The sequence below is a fragment of the Meles meles genome, chromosome 18, assembly GCF_922984935.1.
Source record: "Meles meles chromosome 18, mMelMel3.1 paternal haplotype, whole genome shotgun sequence".
In the NCBI taxonomy this organism is placed as follows: domain Eukaryota; kingdom Metazoa; phylum Chordata; class Mammalia; order Carnivora; family Mustelidae; genus Meles; species Meles meles.
In genome coordinates, this window is record NC_060083.1 from 53,503,295 (window position 1) to 53,526,875 (window position 23,581).

The 23,581-nt window shown below is 35.2% G+C and overlaps 1 protein-coding gene across 4 annotated transcripts in view; it reads right to left on the reverse strand.

The window, feature by feature from the left end:
• ABCA5 (ATP binding cassette subfamily A member 5) overlaps positions 1 to 23,581 on the reverse strand; it is a 76,038-nt gene that overhangs the window by 45,499 nt on the left and 6,958 nt on the right. For 3 of the 4 annotated variants that reach the window (XM_045985584.1, XM_045985585.1, XM_045985583.1), the window contains exons 2-10: positions 16,667 to 16,783; positions 15,205 to 15,409; positions 13,138 to 13,299; positions 12,100 to 12,188; positions 9,877 to 10,106; positions 7,921 to 8,062; positions 6,789 to 6,977; positions 5,153 to 5,300; positions 534 to 702 (exon numbers count right to left, since the gene is read on the reverse strand). In XM_045985584.1, the coding sequence (XP_045841540.1) occupies positions 534 to 702; positions 5,153 to 5,300; positions 6,789 to 6,977; positions 7,921 to 8,062; positions 9,877 to 10,106; positions 12,100 to 12,188; positions 13,138 to 13,299; positions 15,205 to 15,409; positions 16,667 to 16,768 (1,436 nt within the window). In that variant the 5' untranslated portion in view covers positions 16,769 to 16,783. Of the gene's footprint in view, positions 1 to 533; positions 703 to 5,152; positions 5,301 to 6,788; positions 6,978 to 7,920; positions 8,063 to 9,876; positions 10,107 to 12,099; positions 12,189 to 13,137; positions 13,300 to 15,204; positions 15,410 to 16,666; positions 16,784 to 23,581 lie in introns of those variants that run through there. The other variant, XM_045985586.1, reaches the window with a different exon arrangement.

Sequence of the window (23,581 nt, forward strand, 5' to 3'; positions counted from 1 at the left end):
TTCGGTTTCAATCTACATAATGCAACAAATCTGAAAACAGCTTAATTGTGAAATACTAGGTTCATTACTTTTAAAAATTTCCATTGAAACATAAAATCTCAAACCTAGCACATTACTCGAAATGATTACAAAGTAAGAACTTAAAAGAAAAGTAGCCCACATTAATACTCTGTTTTAAAAATCATGAGATCTGGGGGCGCCTGGGTGGCTCAGTGGTTTAAGCCTCTGCCTTCGGCTCAGGTCATGATCTCAGGGTCCTGGGATCAAGCCCCACATCGGGCTCTCTGCTCAGTGGGGAGCCTGTTTCTCCCTCTCTCTCTGCCTGCCTCTCTGCCTACTTGTGATCTCTCTCTCTGTCAAATAAATAAATAAAATATTTTTTAAAAAATAAAAAATAAAAATAAAAATCATGAGATCTGTACCAACTCTCTTAAGATATAATACTTATATACATTTTTTTTAAAAACAGGATTTAAATGTAGCAGTTTCCATCAATACTTCTTATACCTAAATTGCCAATGACTAAATGATACCTTATGGCTTCTTTTCCCATAAATTCTGAAGAAACAGGTTCAACAATTTCACTAAAACTAATATTCCCATTAACATTGCCTTCTGATAACTCCTTATAATTTCTTTTGCTCTTTGACCAATATGATGGCTTTAGAAAATAAAAAGATGATCTCCGTAAGCCAAATTCCCCTGAAAAATAAAAAAGACTTTATCATAACAAATTATTTATAAAAACCATGTTTTAAATCATAAAAGCAGTATGTGAAACATATGACCTAGATCTAAAGTTTACATATAAAGTATTAAATCATCATTGTGTGAGAAATGTTTCACTGACAAATAATTCTAGTCCATAAACAGTTTGAGATACTTACAGTATTTGAGAATATAAAGATGCGTGAAATGCATTTTCCATTCTAAAGGAACTTATGTCTTTATGGGTACACTATAACAAGTGGCTAGAACACAATGCAGAAATGAAGCATGTCATGCATGGTACTAATAAGAGTTCAAAAGAGGAAAAGTTTATACCTAGATAGGGAACATATCCTGAAGGTTTAAATGTGTCTCATCTTATATGATACTATATGTGGAAAACCCAAAAGACTCCACTCCAAAACTGCTAGAACTTGTACAGGAATTCAGTAAAGTGTCAGGATATAAAATCAATGCACAGAAATCAGTTGCATTTCTGTACACCAACAACAAGACTGAAGAAAGAGAAATTAAGGAGTCAATCCCATTCACAATTGTACCCAAAACTATAAGATACCTAGGAATAAACCTAACCAAAGAGACCAAGAATCTATACACAGAAAATTATAAAGTACTCATGAAAGAAATTGAGGAAGACACAAAAAAATGGAAAAATGTTCCATGCTCCTGGATTGGAAGAATAAATATTGTGAAAATGTCTATGCTACCTAAAGCAATCTACACATTTAATGCAATCCCTATCAAAATACCATCCATTTTTTTCAAAGAAATGGAACAAATAATCCTAAAATTTATATGGAACCAGAAAAGACCTCGAATAGCCAAAGGAATATTGAAGAACAAAGCCAAAGTTGGTGGCATCACAATTCCGGACTTCAAGCTCTATTACAAAGCTGTCATCATCAAGACAGCATGGTACTGGCACAAAAACAGACACATAGATCAGTGGAACAGAATAGAGAGCCCAGAAATCGACCCTCAACTCTATGGCCAACTCATCTTCGACAAAGCAGGAAAGAATGTCCAATGGAAAAAAGACAGCCTCTTCAATAAATGGTGCTGGGAAAATTGGACAGCCACATGCAGAAAAATGAAATTGGACCACTTCCTTACACCACACACGAAAATAGACTCCAAATGGATGAAGGACCTCAATGTGAGAAAGGAATCCATCAAAATCCTTGAGGAGAATGCAGGCAGCAACCTCTTCGACCTCAGCCGCAGCAACATCTTCCTAGGAACAACGGCAAAGGCAAGGGAAGCAAGGGCAAAAATGAACTATTGGGATTTCATCAAGATCAAAAGCTTTTGCACAGCAAAGGAAACAGTTAACAAAACCAAAAGACAGCTGACAGAATGGGAGAAGATATTTGCAAACGACATATCAGATAAAGGGCTAGTATCCAAAATCTATAAGGAACTTAGCAAACTCAACACCCAAAGAACAAACAATCCAATCAAGAAATGGGCAGAGGACATGAACAGACATTTCTGCAAAGAAGACATCCAGATGGCCAACAGACACATGAAAAAGTGCTCCACGTCACTCGGCATCAGGGAAATACAAATCAAAACCACAATGAGATATCACCTCACACCAGTCAGAATGGCTAAAATTAACAAGTCAGGAAATGACAGATGCTGGAGAGGATGTGGAGAAAGGGGAACCCTCCTCCACTGTTGGTGGGAATGCAAGCTGGTCCAACCACTCTGGAAAACAGCATGGAGGTTCCTCAAAAAGTTGAAAATAGAACTACCCTATGACCCAGCAATTGCACTACTGGGTATTTACCCTAAAGATACAAACATAGTGATCCGAAGGGGCACGTGTACCCGAATGTTTATAGCAGCAATGTCTACAATAGCCAGACTATGGAAAGAACCTAGATGTCCATCAACAGATGAATGGATCAAGAAGATGTGGTATATATACACAATGGAATACTATGCAGCCATCAAAAGAAATGAAATCTTGCCATTTGCGACGACGTGGATGGAACTAGAGCGTATCATGCTTAGTGAAATAAGTCAATCGGAGAAAGACAACTATCATATGATCTCCCTGATATGAGGACATGGAGAAGCAACATGGGGGGATAGGGGGATAGGAGAAGAATAAATGAAACAAGATGGGATTGGGAGGGAGACAAACCATAAATGACTCTTAATCTCACAAAACAAACTGGGGGTTGCTGGCGGGAGGTGGGATTGGGAGAGGGGGAGCGGGCTATGGACACTGGGGAGGGGAGGTGAACCATAAGAGACTATGGACTCTGAAAAACAACCTGAGGGTTTTGAAGGATCAGGGGTGGGAGGTTGGGGGAACAGGTGGTGGGTAATGGGGAGGGCACGTTTTGCATGGAGCACTGGGTGTTGTGCAAAAAGAATGAATACTGTTACGCTGAAAAAATAAATAAAATGGAAAAAAAAATGTGTCTCATCTTAGAGAGTCAATGAAAACAGCTAATATTTAATACTTAGAAAAAGTGGATGTAGTTCATCGAGAAGACCTTTTTTTTTTTTTTTTTAAGATTCTATCTATTTATTTGACAGAGAGATAGAGAGAGAGCACAAGGCAGAGCCACAGACAGAGGGAGAGGGAGAAGCAGGCTCCCCGCTCAGCGGGGAGCCTGATGCAAGGCTTGATCCCAGGATCCAGGGATCACGACCTGAGCTGAAGCAGCCACTTAACCAACCAAGCCACCCAGGTGCTCCATCATGGAGAAGCCTTTTTAAAATCAGGAGAGTAACATAGCAACAGGAGAGGCAAAGAAGACTTAGACATGGTAGACAGTGATGGTTGCTCATACAGTATATATCCATTTTCGCCTCTTTCCCCACAAAAACCGATACTTCCCATTTTTAAAAATATCCACTCCTCTTGTAGATGACCACACCTGATCTGATCCCAACTACAGAGAAGATCCTAACTGATCTAATCAGCATGTGGCACGCTCTGGTGACTATTACTGCTCCAACCATAGGCATGTAACCAATTAGACAAAAGCAAAGGTTTTAGGTAGGTAGGGGAAAGATTCACCCTCCTTCTTCCCCTGGACACGAACAAAGAAGCATTCCACAGCAGCAATTGAGAGCAAATGTGCCAGAATCGGATACAGGTGGCCAGAGCATGGAGAGAGTGGGTCCCTGATGACACAGCTGAGCAAGACAACCAACTCGGAGTCTATCCTATCTCTCTGGACTTCCTTTTAAGTAACAGCCAATTTCCTTCTTGTTTAAGTCAACCAAAATGGTTTTCTAACTAAAAACAATCTAACCGATATACTGGAGCTGTGTTTAAATAGGTAAATAGGATGAATATAGAATACAGTAAGGAGGGAGAGAGTAAAAAGGGATTAAATATATAAAAGTATTGTGAAGGACATTAATACATAAGGAGTTTCTATTTAATTCACTAGGATATGCCCAGTGAGGTGATTTCGGAGATGAATAACTTGATTAAAGGGAATGGTGAAGTTTTAGACAGACTGAAGGCAGGTAATGAGATGAGAGGGATTACAATGCTGTAGACTAGTGCTGCCCAGGCTATCCCTCTGCAGGGATGGAAATGTCCTCTATCTGACTGTACAATATGGTAACAGCTACTGAGCAGTCAGAAGGTGACTTGTGCTACCAAGGAAATGGACTGTTAATTTAATTAATTTTAATTAATTTAAATTTTAAAAGCCACTTGTGTGTAGTACTTATCATATAAGTGCAGGTCTAGAACACAGACAAAAGTATAATGAGGAACTCAAAGGGGAAAGTCAAGGGAGTGTTAGATGTTTTAATAATATTTGAATCTACAGGAGTTGGTTAGAGATACACGACAGATAAGGAGAATTATATGAACTACATAAGGTGAAAACTATGAAGTTACAAGATTACTTCACAGTTTTGTACCTTAGAGGGTAAAATAGTCAAATACTTTAGCCAAGAAAGAAAACTGACACAGGGAAGGACAGAGATAAATTCAGTTAAGGACTTAATGTTTTCAAAGTAAAGTAAAAAATAAATCCCCTTATGTTCACTAGTGGTTAAGACACAGGTACAAAATATATTTATTTAAAATTAAGTTAGGGGTGCCTGGGTGACTCAGTGGATTAAGCCTCTGCCTTCTGTTCAGGTCATGATCCCGGGGTCCTGGGATCGAGCCCCACATCGGATTCTCTGCTCAGCGGGGAGCCTGCTTCCCACCCCCCCATGCCTGCCACTCTGCCTACTTATGATCTCTCTCTCTCTCTCTGTCAAATAAATAAATAAAATCTTTTAAAAAAATAAAAATTAAATTAAATTAAAAGCCTGGACAACAAATATGATGGGGTGCTCTGACAAGAAAAAATATTTTAATTAAATTGATTCTATGTGAGCAAAAAAAAAACTAAAAATCTTTAAAGCAGAAATCCAATAACTACCTGCATACCTGGAATGACTTGATCAAGATAGATAGCCAAGAGGACATAGAATACACTATTAAGTGCCAGAATGACAATAGTAATAATTAGAGGATATGGGCCTTCAGCCAAATTAGAAAATAAAGCACCTTCATTAAAATCTTCTAAGTGCATAACCTGAAAAACAGAAACACAAACTTTATTATATAAAAATGATAAAAATAACTGAAAGCTAACACCAGAGTTACTCATTATATCCAGATTGGTGGGAACCAAACTGGGCCTTTTAACAGATTAAACAATCTACCAAATTAGTATGAATTTACAAGGAAAACAACAGAAACTTCACCAAAATATAAATTTATCACAACAATCCATTTCAATCCTTTTTAATGTTATGTTTCTAAAACTTGTTGTAAAAGGAGTATAGTTTCTAAAACTATGTTCTAAAAGGAGAATACATCCACTCTTGGGGCTTTTAATTTTGATGCAATGACTGTCAAATGAAATAACAATAAAATATTCAATTAACACTAACTGATGCAAACAGATGGTCCATGTGGCAGTCGAGCAAATTAAGTATTAGAGGATAAAATTATGATCAGCATCCTTTCAATGCTGAAAATAGGAAGGTATTCTTATTTAACACAACTATTACATTGTTCATGGTAGATATATATGAGAGAGCAGAAAGAAATATACTAGAGGCTGAGGCCTCATTTAGGTCCTAGATCTGCCATTAAGTGAATAAACTTTAATCACACCACTCTGGATCTCAGTCTCCTCCTCCGTGAAATGGAAGATGGGTTAAATAAACATCAAAAGTCCTTCCCACAATCAACAAAACATATGAATCTCTAATTCTACCTCTCTAAGTTGAAGGAGAACTCAGTGGACTCTTAAAATGTATAAACAACAGTTCTTAGATCCAATGTTATTAAAACTTGTTTAATTCAATGCTCATAAACAATCTATCTTAGATCTCACAAATCAGAATATTCTATCAGTCAACATGAATCATCTCTTATATTAGTAATTATATTTTCTCTTTATATATTAAACAAATTTATGTTTTATTATATAAAGCAATTTCTCATAAGAATTTTTCCCTTAGAACCTGACTGACCCTATAAAGACTAATAAAAACCAAATAAATACTTTAAAAATAAATGAATATAAATATTATTTAGGTGAATGACAATCCCATGAACCCTAAAAGTAAAATCGACCAGGTATACTTATTTCACTAATACAGTCATGAAAGTTTGTTTTGCTCCACACACAATTTTCTGCCAGGTACACATCTGAGATAAATTCACAAAAGGAGCAATGTAACCAGGCCATAGAGCAATTCAGATTACCTGATGCTTAAAACAACGACATCTAACAAACTAAATTATTGCAGTGAAATAGATTATTGAGACACACTAACAGATGGAGTAGAAAATTTATAAACAGATCATATAAATGAAAAACTTAGAAATTAAGAAAATGTAAATAAAACCGAGTAAAACGTACTCTAGTATTCAAATAGGATTACTTTCTCACGCGGACATTTTAAAATAATTTCTTTGCAAATCAGGTAGTATGCATTGTAGTATAACAGGCTGCATGGAATTGGAGGAAAAAAATATTTAGTGAAAGCAAGATGAATGTATTACCTACCTGTGCAATACCAATCAAAAAAGTACACTGACAGAAAGGACTGAAAAGCCACACTAATGATTTGGGAAAACTTTCCATGAAGACTATAAGAAGGCCAACAAATCCAAAAGCCACAGTGACTAAAAATTCAACTATTCCCACATGTTTTGATTTTTTAAAAAGAGGTGTCAGCATTAAAGCAAAAAATATCTGGAAAATATAAATATTAAGATTAATGCATTGTTCATATACATTGGTATGAAAATAAAATTAATTTTGCTTGTAAAAGAACAAGTTATTTTCATTGGAAAATACATTCACTGAAATACTTTCTAAATGTTATCTATGGTAAAGTATTTTATTTTCATGTAAATCATGATAAATACATAACGAAACTCAAGATGACAAACATTAAAAACTACAATTTACCTACATAAGGCAAACATGGTTACTTCTACACTATAGAAACCATAAACAGTCACATGTTTCTGCAGTTAGATATATATATACATGTGAACAAAACAATAAACCAACCAGCTTTTAAACGGAGAACCTATCTTTTAAATGCAATGTGTTAATACGATGCAAAATGAGTTAACTGTATATAGAAGTCTGAGTTGTTTGTAAATCATCATGTTAAAAAGAAAGGTGATTATGAAAAAATTTAACCGGTATAGCACAGGCACATAAGCCAATCAAAATGGAAACTGGAACTACTGGAAACAACAGCTGCATTCAGCCAATATACCAAATGAATATTAACACTGTCAAAGAGCTGTATCTACAAAGGCATACCTTTATAAATCATCACCCTATAACATAAATTAACTTGAAATAGTCAAGATTTCATGAAAACAAGGGGTTTGAAAAAACTCTAGTACTAGACAATCTTAACTATACACAGAATTTGATTATATGAAGATAGTAAAAGACTCAGAAATTTGTATGTGAAATACATTATATGAAAACAAGTTAAATTTGAGACTATTTTGTACCTTTCCTAAAAACCTGGAGATAAAATGATGCTATACACAATTCATTTATCAGTAACCTAGTAACAAATCAACTATAAATTAACCAAAGAATAATAATTCGCTATATTAATCAACTACTCTGACAGTTCTTTATTCCCATTTCAAGTTAAAATACTCACAGACGATAACCCATACAGGAAAAAAAGTAGAAATACCACAACACAGCTACTTTGAGGGAATAACGAAGAAGCTGTAGCAATGACTGCCATAAGAAGGGACATAAGAAAAATCAAACTTGTATACAGAAGAACCCAGGAAAGCCTAAAATGAGAATATAAACATATTTATGGTTACATGCATAGGCATTAACAATTAAAAATTATTTCAAACAAAACTTCAGCTTTATTTTAGCAATTTTATTTTTAAAATTGTTTATTCTCTCCTATGTATGTTCATTTACTAAAAAATAATGCTCTTACAACTAATTAAAAATACATTAGTTACATTAAAGGTAAAAGTACAACATGCTATAGAGATAAAATAGCGATTATCTTTTTAAGAGTCAAAAAAACCTTCACAAATTAATAGCAATTTATGACTAATTTAAATCTAATATTCTCAAAAGTTCAATAATGTACAACATTTCTGATTTTCTTAAAATACAGAAGAGCCTAATGACAATTTTCTTATACCCTGGGATATAATTAAACTTCTGACACCTTTTGGTACTTTAAAACAACACTAATCAACTAATCAACACAATCACTAATCAACAACATACTTACCACATTTATACAGTGCAAGATAATGATCAACAATGGACTCAGTATATTTACTCAAAATTTCTTCTTAAATCAGAGTTCAATGGAATTGCTACAGTACTTGGGTTTGTTTGGTTGTTTTTTTTTTCCCATTTTATTTATTTTTTCAGCGTAACAGTATTCATTCTTTTTGCACAACACCCAGTGCTCCATGCAAAACGTGCCCTCCCCATTACCCACCACCTGTTCCCCCAACCTCCCACCCCTGACCCTTCAAAACCCTCAGGTTGTTTTTCAGAGTCCATAGTCTCTTATGGTTCGCCTCCCCTTCCAAATTTTTTTTGTTTTTTTAATGTAAGCTGATCATAATCTATGTGTGTTACCATGAAACCAATGAAATAGGACTAAAAGATACCTACATTACCAAAACTGACTCCCTATCATTTTACAGAGGCAAAAGGGAGGCACTAAGAAATTGATTTGCCTAAATGCTTCCAACTATCGCTTCCTCACAAAGCACTTTAATAATTTAATGCATCTTAAAAACCAATCACTACTCAAATAACAGGGGGAAAAAAAAGTGCAAAGAAAATACATTATACACAATGACCCCTTTATGTAAAGTGATATTATTAAAGTGTTATAATTAATTGCTGCATTGGGCTAAATGGAATAAAATTTTATAAAATGGACTATAATAGCAACTCACATGCACAGTATTAACTTTTCCCCCAAAGTGAGGTCAAAATAAATTTTCCTACTACACAGTGGGAAAAGTAAGGAAAATTCACTCAGAATTATTTATAAAAAGGCATGCCTCTATAACATCATCATTATATAAAAATGCTGACCCATGAAAGCTCACTTGCGAAAACATTTTTCAAATTTGCTTCTCTATAAACTATTTTGTATATTTTCTTCTTAATTCATGCAAATAACTTTTTTCCCAGGGGGAAAATCCCATATACCACATATGCAAAACTTCAATCATTTTAATTAAATTTCTAATAAATGCATATGCTATGATATTGGGGAAGACTATAACAATTAATTTCTAACTTTCCAAGATCTTTCATGTTCTAGACACTGAAATACAAAGAACACACCTCATCAATTAAGACAAAATGTGAAATAAAATTTAAACAGTTATATCAACATCAGTTTTTCAAATCCCATTTCCCTTATGGTTAAAAAAAAAAAAAGAAGCCAATATATTGTTAAAGCTTATTATTGCCTTAGTCTCATATTCCAAGACAAAGGCAATCATTGCAAGTAAAAAGGATCAGCACCCCAACTTGAGCGAAAAACAAAATTACAATCTGACGATCTTTACAATTATTAATCACACTAAACAATAAACTTGTAATAACATACCAAAAGGCAGTGTCATGAAGTCCCATTATCTTTAAAAACTCCTTTAACTTTTTCTCTTTTTCTGCTACGATATGAATTGCCAAAAAGTATCCAAAAGGTGAAAATGCTATAACTAGGTATATTAAAATCACTCCTCGGGGAAAGGTATCTATCTCAACCACAGAAGTTTCTCCCATAATGACAGCTCTAGTTGACTCCAGTTCCTTCCAAAAGGAAACATTGGTCCTCAGCTAGAATTGGAAAATACAAATATAATCAGTGAATTTAATGCTGGTAGTGGCCCCCAATAAAATGTGACAATTACACTCCCAAATTTAGTACAAACCTGTTACAAATACAATTCTCAAAAACCACACCTGAAATAAAGTAACTGACTACAATATCATGATATAGCATACATTATTGCTTTTATTCATTCTGGAAGTATACCATAAAGTCTATAGTTGGGAAGTCTATAAATTTTGATGAAATAACTTGTTGAAGAAAATAAAATTGAACAATTATCTTCTTAAGCAGACAGTTATATACATCTTAACAAAAATATGCATTTATAAAATTGAGAATTAAGGGATGATTATTAGTACCATGACTCACTTTAAAAAATTTTTTAAATGGTATGTTCTATTGTTTTAAAATCTATATATGCAGCATGTATAGACAGAATTATAAAACTTTATGCCATATGATACTTTTACCTTGTCTAAAATAATATGTGCTTTCTTATCCATCCAGTGTGGTCTAGGCTGTGAATGGCTAAGGTCTTTGGCCAAAACACAAAAAAGTAGTATAAAAGTGTTATACTACTTTTATGCGATAGATCCTATATTTCACCGTCTTTACCTTAAACTTCTATATTATTGAATTTGGGTAATATTTTTTTTTTAAGATTTTATTTATTTATTTGACAGAGAGAGATCACAAGTAGGCAGAGAGAGAGAGAGAGAGGAGGAAGCAGGCTCCCCGCCAAGCAGAGAGCCCGATGCAGGACTCGATCCCAGGACCCTGGGATCATGACCTGAGCCGAAGGCAGAGGTTTAAACCACTGAGCCACCCAGGCGCCCTGAATTTGGGTAATATTAATACATTATACCATCTCATAAGAGTTTATGAGACAATCCTATACCTATCAGTTGGTTCTTACAACAACCCTGTCAAGTGAAGTATTATGATTGTAGTCAGTTTACTATATAGAAGTCTAACAACTAACAGAGATAGGTGTCCTATTCAAGGTCTCCTTTTAAACTAAAATGTGAGACACTTGATAGGGTCTAAATGTCTTTAGATTATAACTGTAACAGTTATACACAATCCTAGTCCTAGCGTCAGTACAGTATTCAAACACAAACTTGGGAGGCAAAAAGCCAGAGTTTGAATTAGCTTTGCCACTAATTAACTGAATTTTGTAAAGTCACTTAATCTCCCTGTGCTTCAGTTTCACTTTTAAAATGGAGAGAGTAATGGCACAAATCTCATATGGTTGCTACAGATTAAATGGATTCATATTAGTATATCACTTAGAAGCAATGCTTGGCAGGCTCCTGGGTGGCTTAGTCAGTTAAGTGTCTGTCTTCAGCTCAGGTCATGATCCCAGTGTCCTGAAATCAGGCCCCACATCAGACTCCCTGCTCCACAGGGAATGTGCTTCTCCCTCTGCTACTGCCTCTCTCCGTCTTTCATGAATAAATAAATAAAATCTTAAAAAAAAAAAAGAAAGAAAGAAAGAAAGAAAAGAAAATCTTTAAAAAAAATAAAAGAAAAAGAAATGATGCTTGGCAAATAAGTGATAAATTTTTGTTACATAAAAAAATGAAATCTACTACTATGATTAACATAATAAAAATACTCACTTTCTTTAACTTGGTTTTATTCAAGGGAAAAGTCTGTAAATATACATCTTTCATAAGTATTACCTATGGTCAACACAGATAAAACAATACAGATATACGGAATGCTAAGTTCACATGCTTAGAAACCATCAAATAAAAGTGGGGTCTGAAAAATATTTAATCAGAAAACATGACTTCTTCCTTATTTTTTTTTCTTAAAGAAGCTGTAACATACAGCTACTGTACATTTGACAGTAGACAAACAAATTCCTAACTATACAGATGTAGGGCATAATTGTCAAAATACGGTTTGGCTTTCTCTCTCTCTCAAATAAATAAAATCTTTAAAAAATATATATATGCTTTGGCTTTATTTTACTTCCTTCATCATAGTTACCTGTATAATGGCTGCATCTATGGATGCCTGTAAAACTGTGAACCCTGAGGTCCAGTACTGAGCAGCCTCACACGATGTTGAACAGCCAGCTATGGGGACAAAATGTGAGACAGAAATATTTGCACAACATGTAAATGCTTTCTTTTACATGGAGGGTTACTAAAGCAATATAATTAGTTAATCTCCATAGGACGGAAGAAAATAAGGAGTTGTCCTTTGAAGGCAGAGAATAGCACATTCTTTATTATTTATTTGAAAGTTTTGAAATAAAAGGGTTACATAAAAAGAAATCAACTGTAAACATGGTTATTTAAAATAAGTCACTTTTCTGTTTTAAGGTAAGTCATTCTACAGTGACTTAATCAGATTCAAAGCACATCCAGATGCCAGGACAAGTCCAGGTTAAGAGGACAGGAAAAAAAATTTTTTTCTAAGTGCCTTTTGGAATCAAGTCACAAATTCAACACTCAACATAAGGGACTTCAACATTGCTCAATAAATGTTTGTGGTTGATAGTATCTCTTTAGAGGTTTAAGCACTGAAGGTTGTTTTCCATGATATAAACATAAAACTAATAAAGTTCATTGGTCCAAGACCTTAAAATTTGGAAAATATGTAGCACATCACATGTGAAAAACAATTACATGGAGAAAAAAATGCTGATTCAGAAAGTCATATAATTCAAGATAAAATTTTGCTGTTACTGTAATGAAGATATACATACATGTATTATATATAATATATAATCCTATATATTATATATGCTATATAGTATATATATGTATTATATAAATGATGATATATAAATGTATTAACATTAAAATGGATGTTACATAAATTATATTTCATATTACATGTAGATGTAGACAGATATTTGTTTATACATATATATTTATGCTACACTTGGCTGTTTTCTTCTCTGAACAAGAAAGTACAGTTGAAAATGCCTATGTTGGACCCCATCAAATTTTGCATATGAACTAAAACCAGCAAAGACATGCATTTACTTGATTTACAAGATTGTTTAGGGCTATTTACCTCTTGAATCCATATAAATAGAAGACACTGGAATCATATCAGGAAAAAAACGAAGTTCATAGGACATGAAGTCTTTGAAAACCACACCCACAAAGTTGTTGGGTTTAGAAAGACTGGATATTAATAATTCCTTTTCATTTGCATATTCTTCAGTAATTATGACTGTAAAATATTATAACAATAAAGTTACCTCACAAATTAAAAGTCTACTACCAAACAACAGGCCAAATTTAGCATGATATTTGGTGAATATAGTATTTTATAAGCACTTGTTTTATTCTTTAACTTTCAAGAAAATAGAGCCAGTCTAAAAATATACATGATAATTAATAACAGTACAATTTCAGACACTATTTCTCAGCTGTCATCTGAGTACATAAATTATGTGTCTGTGTAACACATAAAAGTTATTAATATGATGAAGTCCGGCATATACTTTATTATGCAGTATATGCAGTTCATTTATTTATTTCAAAGTAAACCATACAGATAACTCCTTGGTAAGTGAATGGATATTTTATTTTCAAATATTTCTTCTGAAGAAGAAAATTCCATTATCCTTCTCAGAAACCAAATATGTACTCTGGTAACTAAGATACCAACTTCAACTCTCCTTTGAAAAAAAATTGCCATTTCAACCCCATATTGCTTGTCCCTTTCCTAGAAGATGTATGGAGAAAATAATCTCTACTGAGATTCCTTTCCCATCAAATAATCCCAATTTTTTAATATTTTCTTAGAGTTTTATTTACAAGCAACTAGTGTTCACTACAGAAGCTTCAAGACATGTGGTGAAATGGAAGAACACAGGACTATGTGCTTAACTATGTTACTTACTAACTGTGTGAGCAGAGATAAGCAAATGAATTCTCTGAACTCTAGCGTACTCATCCTTAATATCTAGCTGATCACACTGGTTGTTAAGAACAAATGTAATTACAAACATAAAAATGCTCTGTAAATTATAAAGTATTACCTCAGTGCTAATTGTCATGATTTTCTGGACCTTTAAGGTGAACACAGATTGATCTGACTAAAGAGGGTGTTAGTTCAACATCTTACCAGTCATGTTACCATATATGGATACATGTACCACTTTCACACAGTTCTGTTGTTTAAAAGACAGAACTTTTTTAAAGTATCTATATATATTTCTACTATTTTAGCATCTAAGTTAATACACACTGACTTGGGTTTCTCTGGTATATATGCTTTCCTCTAAGTCAGAACTATCAAAGAATTTTGTTCTCAACATTTCTGATCAGTTTTTTGAGTTGGCATGCTAAATGCTTATGGATATCCATGCTACTTGTGCTCAGGCAGACCAACAAACATACCAATAAGATATTAAATAGTAGTAAGTCAAGAAGAAACCAATAGGAGAAAGTTATCTGGCTCCTGATTGTATAAGCATTGTCTATTCAGTAATGCATTATCCAGAACTATGACGATACATACTAGAAGTTAATTAAAGCTATCTGATTACATAAGACAACATGTTAATCTGTTATTTTCAACAATTTAGTATTTCACTAAATTAATCATCATAGTATAAATTGTCACTTCCTCTAGTTCTTGTCTTGGGTTCTCTCACAGCCAACTTTAGGCTCATTAGTATCACATCATTTACACTGTTTTCCAGTCTATTTCTTGTGAGAAGTACAAACTGAGAGAAATAGACTTAGGTACTTAGCCACAGTCATCGTCTCCAAAGGTAAGCACCACTTCTGTTTACACCATATACCTCCATAAATAAGCACGGCAGTCTGAAATGATTACTGCTTTGTAATCTTTATACCTCCAGCTTATTATAAGGGTCAGAATCAAAAGGAAATATGCCTTCGAATCTTTTATCCTGTATAAATATGCTTATTTTATAAATGGTCTCAGAAATATAAAATATTAAGACCTATGAAACGTGCTTCAGCAGGATTGAATGATTTAATAATTTTTATTAAACTACATTTTGGTGAGGGGATATATCTTTAAGTGTGAAGAGTGTAATTTACTCAGTAAAGCAAGCAGAAAAATACTGTTACAGATAGAATCCATATAAGTTCACAATACCCTCAGGAAGGTGGTCAGTAGAAACTTTTTGCATGATGTTTCTTGTAATATTAGTTGCTGGAGTATATCCCAGAATTAGGTTAGACAGAATAGATTTGTCCATAGGGTTAAGTTCTATGTCAGGCACTTCTTCGTATTTCTTATTTGGATGCATCATACTAATTAATATTAACCAAAATAAAAAAAATAATGGAAAAAGAATTTCCTATAATAAAGGAGACAAACAAGATGGTTACAAAATATACCACTGGCAGCAAATATCATCAAGATATCTATGCAAACAATGTAATACCAAGGACAAAACAGGAGGAATCTGGGTATCCTTTCTTTTTTTTTTTTAAAGATTCCATTCATTTATCTGACAGAGAGAGAGAGATCACAAGTAGGCAGAGAGGCAGGCAGAGAGAGAGAGGAGGGAGCAGGCTCCCTGCGGAGCAGAGAGCCCAATGCGGGGCTCGATCCCAGGACCCCGAGATCATGACCCAAGCCGAAGGCAGCGGCTTAATCCACTGAGCCACCCAGGCGCCCTGGGTATCCTTTCTTAAGCACAAAAAGTAAAAGCAATTCTATCCTGAAAGAAATATTATATTGAGCATCTCACCTAACCCAACAGCAATATTAGACAATTTTTCCTTTATATTCAGTTTCACTGTAATACTTTAAAATTCAAGTCACATAATAAATTAAAATGACATAAACACTAATATTTAAAGATCTCAGATTACTAAATGTAAAATATAATAATAAATTTACTTATATATAACATTATTTAAATGAACTTACCAAACACCCCTACTAGGGCTCACCATAAAAATATCTTTATTCAAATCTAATTTACAACTCATGCTTTAATTATATCTAAATGTCTACTATTAAAACTATATTCTGTTAAACTGAATAATCAGTTTTAATAGGGATGAACTATTTACTGTTTTACCTGTTTAATTGTTATACTGGTTTCAGAAAAGGAACAATATATTTTCAGCCTTTAGAATTATTAACTGGTTAGCCAGAGTTATTACTTTCTCTTATCTTTTAAAGTAAAGTATATTGTTGAAAACAAATACATGACATAATTTTAGTAATCTTGGGTAATTCAATCCAGAGTTCAAATGATGGGAAGTCACTGGGAACAAACTGTGGAAAAGTTCCAAAGTTTCCTGTGGAATTGTTTTTTAATTCCATGAAACCTGGGAAATGCATGTCTAACATTCAAACTTAAGCACTGATATCAGAAATTAGCTAGATTTAGGAATCATTATTAAAATTTTTAACATTCAGAAAGCTTTAGGTAATTTAGGTACTTCACTGTGCTGACACAAGTTTTATTTCTTAAGCATTTTATAGAGACCTAATGATATCAAATTATAATAAAAATGTATCCAGAAAAATAAATCCTCTTAAAGATGAAATACGTCAGTACAAAAATGGCAATAAGGCATAAGAAAGTTATTTAATTTACCTGAACACTACTTTTTTTAGTCCTGCATTTGATTAGGTAATTCTTCAGTAGGAGTGTTCTGGTCTGTCTCCAAACTCCCACCTCCCTAATTGCAGTAGCCATGTTTTCTGAATCAGCCTGTTAAAAGAGTAGATGAAAAAAACTGGAACCACACATCAAGCACATGCCATTTAATAGCAAAACAGATAGATGTTTCAGTCAGGTTAGATGGAATTAAGCATACTCCAACCTGTCTCTCCTATCTGGACAGAAAGCATGCAACATCAATTTGAAGATCCTGAAAAGTAAACAGCAGCATGTGAAACAAGAGGGAACTGGAATTCAAAATCCCCACAACAGTGAGCTCACCACTTTTTCTCTTTTCATATCCCCAAACTAAATGCACTGGCAGTAGGCACTGGGGCAGAGAAACCAAGGTCCGAAAGCTTTCTGGTTCTGGCTTGAGAACTCGGAAAGGAAAGTTTGTTCATGGAGAGTGCGAAACTACCCAACTTTCCTTCTTCCCTACATTCTCCAAGCAATCACATGATAGCAGTGTCAGACTGCAGTAACCAAAGTTTAATGCAGCCCCAACTCTGAGGCAACGAAACCTCCCTCACCACTAAGTGGAGCTATACCTCAAATAGGGTGCGGCCAAATCCCAAGGTGTTCTTCTCCTGCCCCTGGGCTCTGGATGTGGTAGATGCAGTTGCACAAGTGCGTGGCCCAATGGGGCAAATAAACTCTAGCATTCTGTGCAAGCTGGTGCAACCACTCTGGAAAACAGCATGGAGGTTCCTCAAAATGTTGAAAATAGAACTACCCTATGACCCAGCAATTGCACTACTGGGTATTTACCCTAAAGATACAAACATAGTGATCCGAAGGGGCACGTGTACCCGAATGTTTATAGCAGCAATGTCTACAATAGCCAAACTATGGAAAGAACCTAGATGTCCATCAACAGATGAATGGATCAAGAAGATGTGGTATATATACACAATGGAATACTATGCAGCCATCAAAAGAAATGAAATCATGCCATTTGCGACGACATGGATGGAACTAGAGCGTATCATGCTTAGTGAAATAAGTCAATCGGAGAAAGACAACTATCATATGATCTCCCTGATATGAGGACATGGAGAAGCAACATGGGGGGGTAGGGGGATAGGAGAAGAATAAATGAAACAAGATGGGATTGGGAGGGAGACAAACCATAAATGACTCTTAATCTCACAAAACAAACTGGGGGTTGCTGGGGGGAGGTGGGATTGGGAGAGGGGGAGGGGGCTATGGACATTGGGGAGGGTGAGTACTGTGAAGTGTGTAAACCTGGCGATTCACAGACCTGTACCCCTGGGGATAAAAATACATTATATGTTTATTAAAAAAAAAAATTTGGAAGGGGAGGCGAACCATAAGAGACTATGGACTCTGAAAAACAACCTGAGGGTTTTGAAGGGTCAGGGGTGGGAGGTTGGGGGAACAGGTGGTGGGTAATGGGGAGGGCACGTTTTGCATGGAGCACTGGGTGTTGTGCAAAAAGAATGAATACTGTTACGCTGAAAAAATAAATAAAACGGAAAAAAAAAAAACTCTAGCATTCTGGCTGTATGATGGAAATGAAAAGCCATAGGGAATTCGAAAGTAGTAGGGAGTGCAAATAAAAAGAAGAGCTCAGGAAAGCAACATAATAAAGTTGCTTATTAACTCCTAGACTAACTAACCCCAAAGCCAGGCACACATGGATCTAATCCTATTCTGTGTACCAAAGACCTGAGGAACCGAACTAAAAGACAGACTACTGCCCAGATCCAGACTGATTATAAGGTGGCATACACAGGACAGATCCAAACGGCACTACAAGGGCTTTTGAAAACTAAACCAAAATTAGAAGCACAGCTCAAAGAATGCAGATGAAACCTGTGACCTGAACCTAACCAGGTTGACAGCATGCTAGAATTAAGTATCAACACTTTCCATAGAATCAAAACAAAACCCAGTCTCATACAATCCAAAACAACTCAGCAGAAGTAGTGAGTGGAAAATAACAACTCTATTAAGAAAAGAAAAATCAACAGATGCCGATGCCAATGCCAAGATGACAAATTTTGGAATATTCAAACAAAAACTTTAAAGTAGATATTTAAAAAGTGTTCCAGCAAACAACAGCAAGCATTCTTGAAAACAATGAAAAATAAAACAAAACCTCAGCAAAGAAATAAGACATAAAGTAGCACCAAAGAGAAACTTTAGACAGGCGTTCTTGGGCAGCTCAGTCAGTTAAGCATCTGCCTTCAGCTCACGTCATGATCCCAGGGTCCTGGGATCTAGCCCTACACGGGGCTCCCTGCTCAGCTCCTTCTGCTCATTCTCTCTGTCTCACTCTCTCTCACTCACTCAAGTAAATAAATAAATCTTTAAAAAAAAAAAAAAAGGAACTTTCGAACCAAAAAACACAATGACAAATAACTAAAACCCATGGAATGGGCTCAACTGTAGAACAGAGATAATAGAAAAAGTCAGTGAATTTCACAGACTAATAGATGCTATCCATCCAGTCTAAAACACAGAAAGAAAATGGGTTTTTCAAAAAATTAACAGTGTCTTAGAGAACCATGGACATTAACAAAGGTCTGACATTCAAATTATCAGAGTTCCAGAAAGGAGAGAAGAGTGTTAATGATGAAAAATATTTTGGGCAAGAAATAAAAATCTACAAGTTCCAAGAAGCTTAGTGAATCCCAGAGTATAAATCAAAGGAAATCCATATCCATACACACCATAATCAAACCATTAAAAATTAAAGACAGTAAAAAATCTTGAAAGCAGTCACAGAACGATGCATTACCTATAGTGGAATAATGACTAGAAGGAGAGCAGATTTCTCATAAGAAACTCAGTGGTTAAACTGGAAACTCTTACACTGTGGGTGGAGTGCTGGTTCAACTGCTGAGGAAAACAGTTTGTCAGCTCCCCAGAAAGTTAAACATAGAATTACCATATCTTCCCACTATTCCATTTCTAGATATATACCCAAAAGAATCCCAAAATACTGAAAACAGGGAATCAAACAAGTGCATGTTCACACTGGTTCATAACAGCCCTATTCATAATTGCCAAAGGTAGAAACAGCCCAAATGTCCGTAAACAGATGAAGAGATAAACAAATTGTGATATATACACACAAATATCCAGCCATAAAAAGGAATTAAACACTGACATATGCTACAACAAGGATAAACCTCCAAAACAATATGCTAAGTGAAAGAAGCCAGACACAAAGATTAAATATTATATGATTCCATTTATAAGGAATTTCTAGAATGTATAAAGCCATAGAAATGAAATCAAATGGAGATTAGTGGTTGCCAGAGGCTGGGGAGAGAATAAAGAGAAACTGCTTACTGAGTAAGGGGTTTTACTTTGAAGTGATAGAAACAAATTTCGCCTTAATTTTTTTTTTTTTAAAACAGTATGACTAAAGGGTACCTGAGTGGCTCAGCCAGTTAAGCGTCTGACTTTAGCTCTAGTCATGACCTCAGGGTCCTAGAATTGAGCCCCAAGGTTGGCTCCTTGCCCAGTGCACAGTGTGCTTGTCCCTCTGCCCCTTCCCTAGCTCATGCTCTCCCTCAAATAAATAAAATCTTTAAAAGCAAAAAGAAAAATAGTATGACCTAAATCACTGTCACAGGTCCAGCATCCCTCTTCCAGCCTAATTGTACCCTTTGAAGGTCCTTGGAGCTCCTTCTGCAAGTGGACCTCTGTTGGAGCTATCTCAATTTTTCAAAGAGGTTATATTAAAGCTGAACTCAAGAGAAGTGGCCAGAGTCTCAACCGCAATCTCTGTGGTCTCATTTGCTTACCCCAATAACCTAAAATCTCTACACACCAAAGGGTATTGAGAGGGCAGCTTGAAAGCGACAACAAAAAAGTCCTGTTAGGCCATCTTCTAGAACATTAATTGTTGCCTTATTGTATCTAAAACCTATTTGATGGGGCCACTGGTGTGATTTCCCTCCAAAACAAGAACAAGCCATTCCAAGCTGGCTGACCATCTCCACCTAGATAAAAAAAAAAGCAGGCAACTTTTTAGAGACAGTTCATCTTACTCAAAACGGTAAATATAAATTAAGTTTTAAGTAAGTATCCTCTTTATGTGCACAAAGAGAGATTTTTTTTAACAATGGAATTATAGACAACTTTTACTTTCTTTGTACTTTTTTTCCATTTTCTCAATTTTCCTATTAGTATGTGTTACTCACATATTAAAAAAATTACAGCGATGCCTGGCTGGTTCAGTCAGAAAAACATGCAACTTTTGATCTCAAGGTTGGTAGTCCAAGCCCTACCCTCAGTGTAGAGATTACTTAAAAATAAATAAAAAGTCTTTTTAAAAAAATTGTACAATTAGACATAATGTAAAAAATATTAAATAAGTAAATTAAAAACAGAACTAGCAAAGCAGTCGAGAATGGAGGATACGTTAAAAATAAATTCTTCCAACAGTCTCAATGTTATATTAGATTCTATAAAGAACTGATAATCATCTCTAGGCCAAAAAGAAGAAACAAACAAAAAAAGAAAAACTACATTCATTCAAGGATGATTTACTACAACACAAACAGAAACATTAACCAGTACAGCAAGAACATTCTCATTATCTGCCAAAACACATTGATTTAGTGAGCACCAATGAATTATTCATTCAAATTGAATGCTGCATGCTTAAGTAAGTCTTCATTTTTAGAAAACGGCCTCCTCATAAAGCTGCTGATGGACTCACAAATATTTTTCTTCCTTGAGAACTGCTCCCTGAACTCAAGGTTTTGTCTTTAACAGGCTCATCTGACATTTTTGAACATTTGGACCTATCCCACCACTAATCAGGGCTTTTTACAGCAAAACTTACTTCTACTCTCTACATGGGGAAAAAAAGGCAGAAGGAAATGTAGATAAAATTAAATGTCCTTATAACTTGCAGCCCACTGTCAAATAACTTGAGGCAGGCAGAGCATAATGTTCCTCCAGAAAGCTCCCAACTACCTTAACATTAATGGCTTGGTAGAGGGAAATAACTACCTCAGATTAACAACAGCCATGCCTCCACTATCCTGAGAGTCTTCTTTAGCACAGGAAAATCCTTTTGAAACTTCCCTCTGTCTTTACTTCCAAAGTATATAATCAGTTGCCCTTTATGGTCCCAAGGCTGCAGGTCCTCCCCACAGGTCCTGTCCCCGTGCTTTAATAAAACCACCTTTTGCATTGAAGACATCTCAAGAATTCTTTCTTGACCATCAGCTCTGGACTCCAACACTACTCCAAAAACACATCACCCTCTACCTTACCATCATGCCAAGAGACACACAAACCATGGCCATCCCCACTACTACCACCTCTACGGCTACCCCTAATCTGTAATCAATTTTCTCCTGCAAGTTTGGAATTTTTAACTAAGATCCAGAGACTGAGAGTCATGTAATAGTTACAGTAATGGAAACATGTAAGAAAGAAAATTCAAGGGCACCTGGTTGCGCCCCATGTTAGACATAGAGCTTACTTAAAAGGAAAAATAAGAAAAGAAAGTTCATGCGCTCTTTGTACTATGCTTTCCATTAAAGTATGATACCTCCTGTGCCAAAACTTGGTTTTTCTTTCTTACAGTATGTGAAATGCCCTATTATCCACCCAATATATTTTATTTTCACATAAGCTAGCAAGAATCAGATTCTGTTCTTCACAATCAAAACCTCTTAACTAATATAGCAGTATAATGTTATAAATTTATGATATTATAAAGTCCTTAACTCCGTAGTTGGAATATTCATAAGGTCAAGAGTGATTTTCAAAGTGAGCATGGTAAGGGGAATGTTAAAAACCTGTCTACCTCCCCTCCCTACTAAGTAAAGAATTCCACTGATACTATTGGGAGTGCCTAAGGGCAGATAAAGAGTTGAGAACCACTGAATGCCGTAGAGTTCTTCAAGTTACTTTAAAATAATATTAACAGGTAATGTTTCTATAGAAGAGAACACACAGTAATTTGGTGTCTATCCAACTCTCTCTCAGTTTTATGTCCTTTCCTCCAAAGCACAATCCCTATAAGCAAAATGTGTTTTCATGCTGTTTCCCTTCCACTCCTGATCTCTCTATTCCTTTAGGTAGATTTTGGGTCCTTGTCCTTTTCCTTAGTCAAATCGTCCTGCCTTACGTTGTACCCAGGTGTCTCTGGGAATACTTCCTACTTATCGCCTAGATAGTCGCATCAATATGAGGCTGAGTTGATTGATTTATCATCTGTTGTCCCTCTCCACCAAAAAAGATTCAAAATTAATGCAAACATAAACAGAGCTAACTGCTGTTTTAATAATTACAGAAAGGAAATACTCCATCTACATTTGACTTCAACACCTTAAAAAGATTTCTATTTTGAACTAAAATAGTACCTTTTTAAGAAGAGGTTAACTTATCAGGTAAAAATCCCAATCTTACCTCTCCATCTATTTCCCTCTGGAAGAGTAGGTGTTTCTATTTAAATTGAGAGGCAGTGAAGGCCTTACTTAGGTGGCTGCTAACTTTCAGCAGGCTGCTACTATTCTCCCCTGCCCCAGCACACACACAATGAAAAAACAATAGGCCACAATAAATCCAAGCAGAATCTTCAGACATGCTGAAAGAAACTGGAATCAGTAAGCATTGACATAAAAACACCACCACCAAGAGGTGACAACAAAGTCTACAATCCCAACAACTAATAGTGCTGCATAAGAGTGTGACCTCTGGAGGCAAACCAATTAAAATATGAACCCAGCCTCTGCCACTTACTAGCCTTGAGACTTTGGGCAAGTTATTTAACTTTTCTGTGTTTAAGTTTTCTCATTTTTAAGTGAAATAATAACTCGACTTCAGGGGCACCTGGGTGGCTCAGTGTGT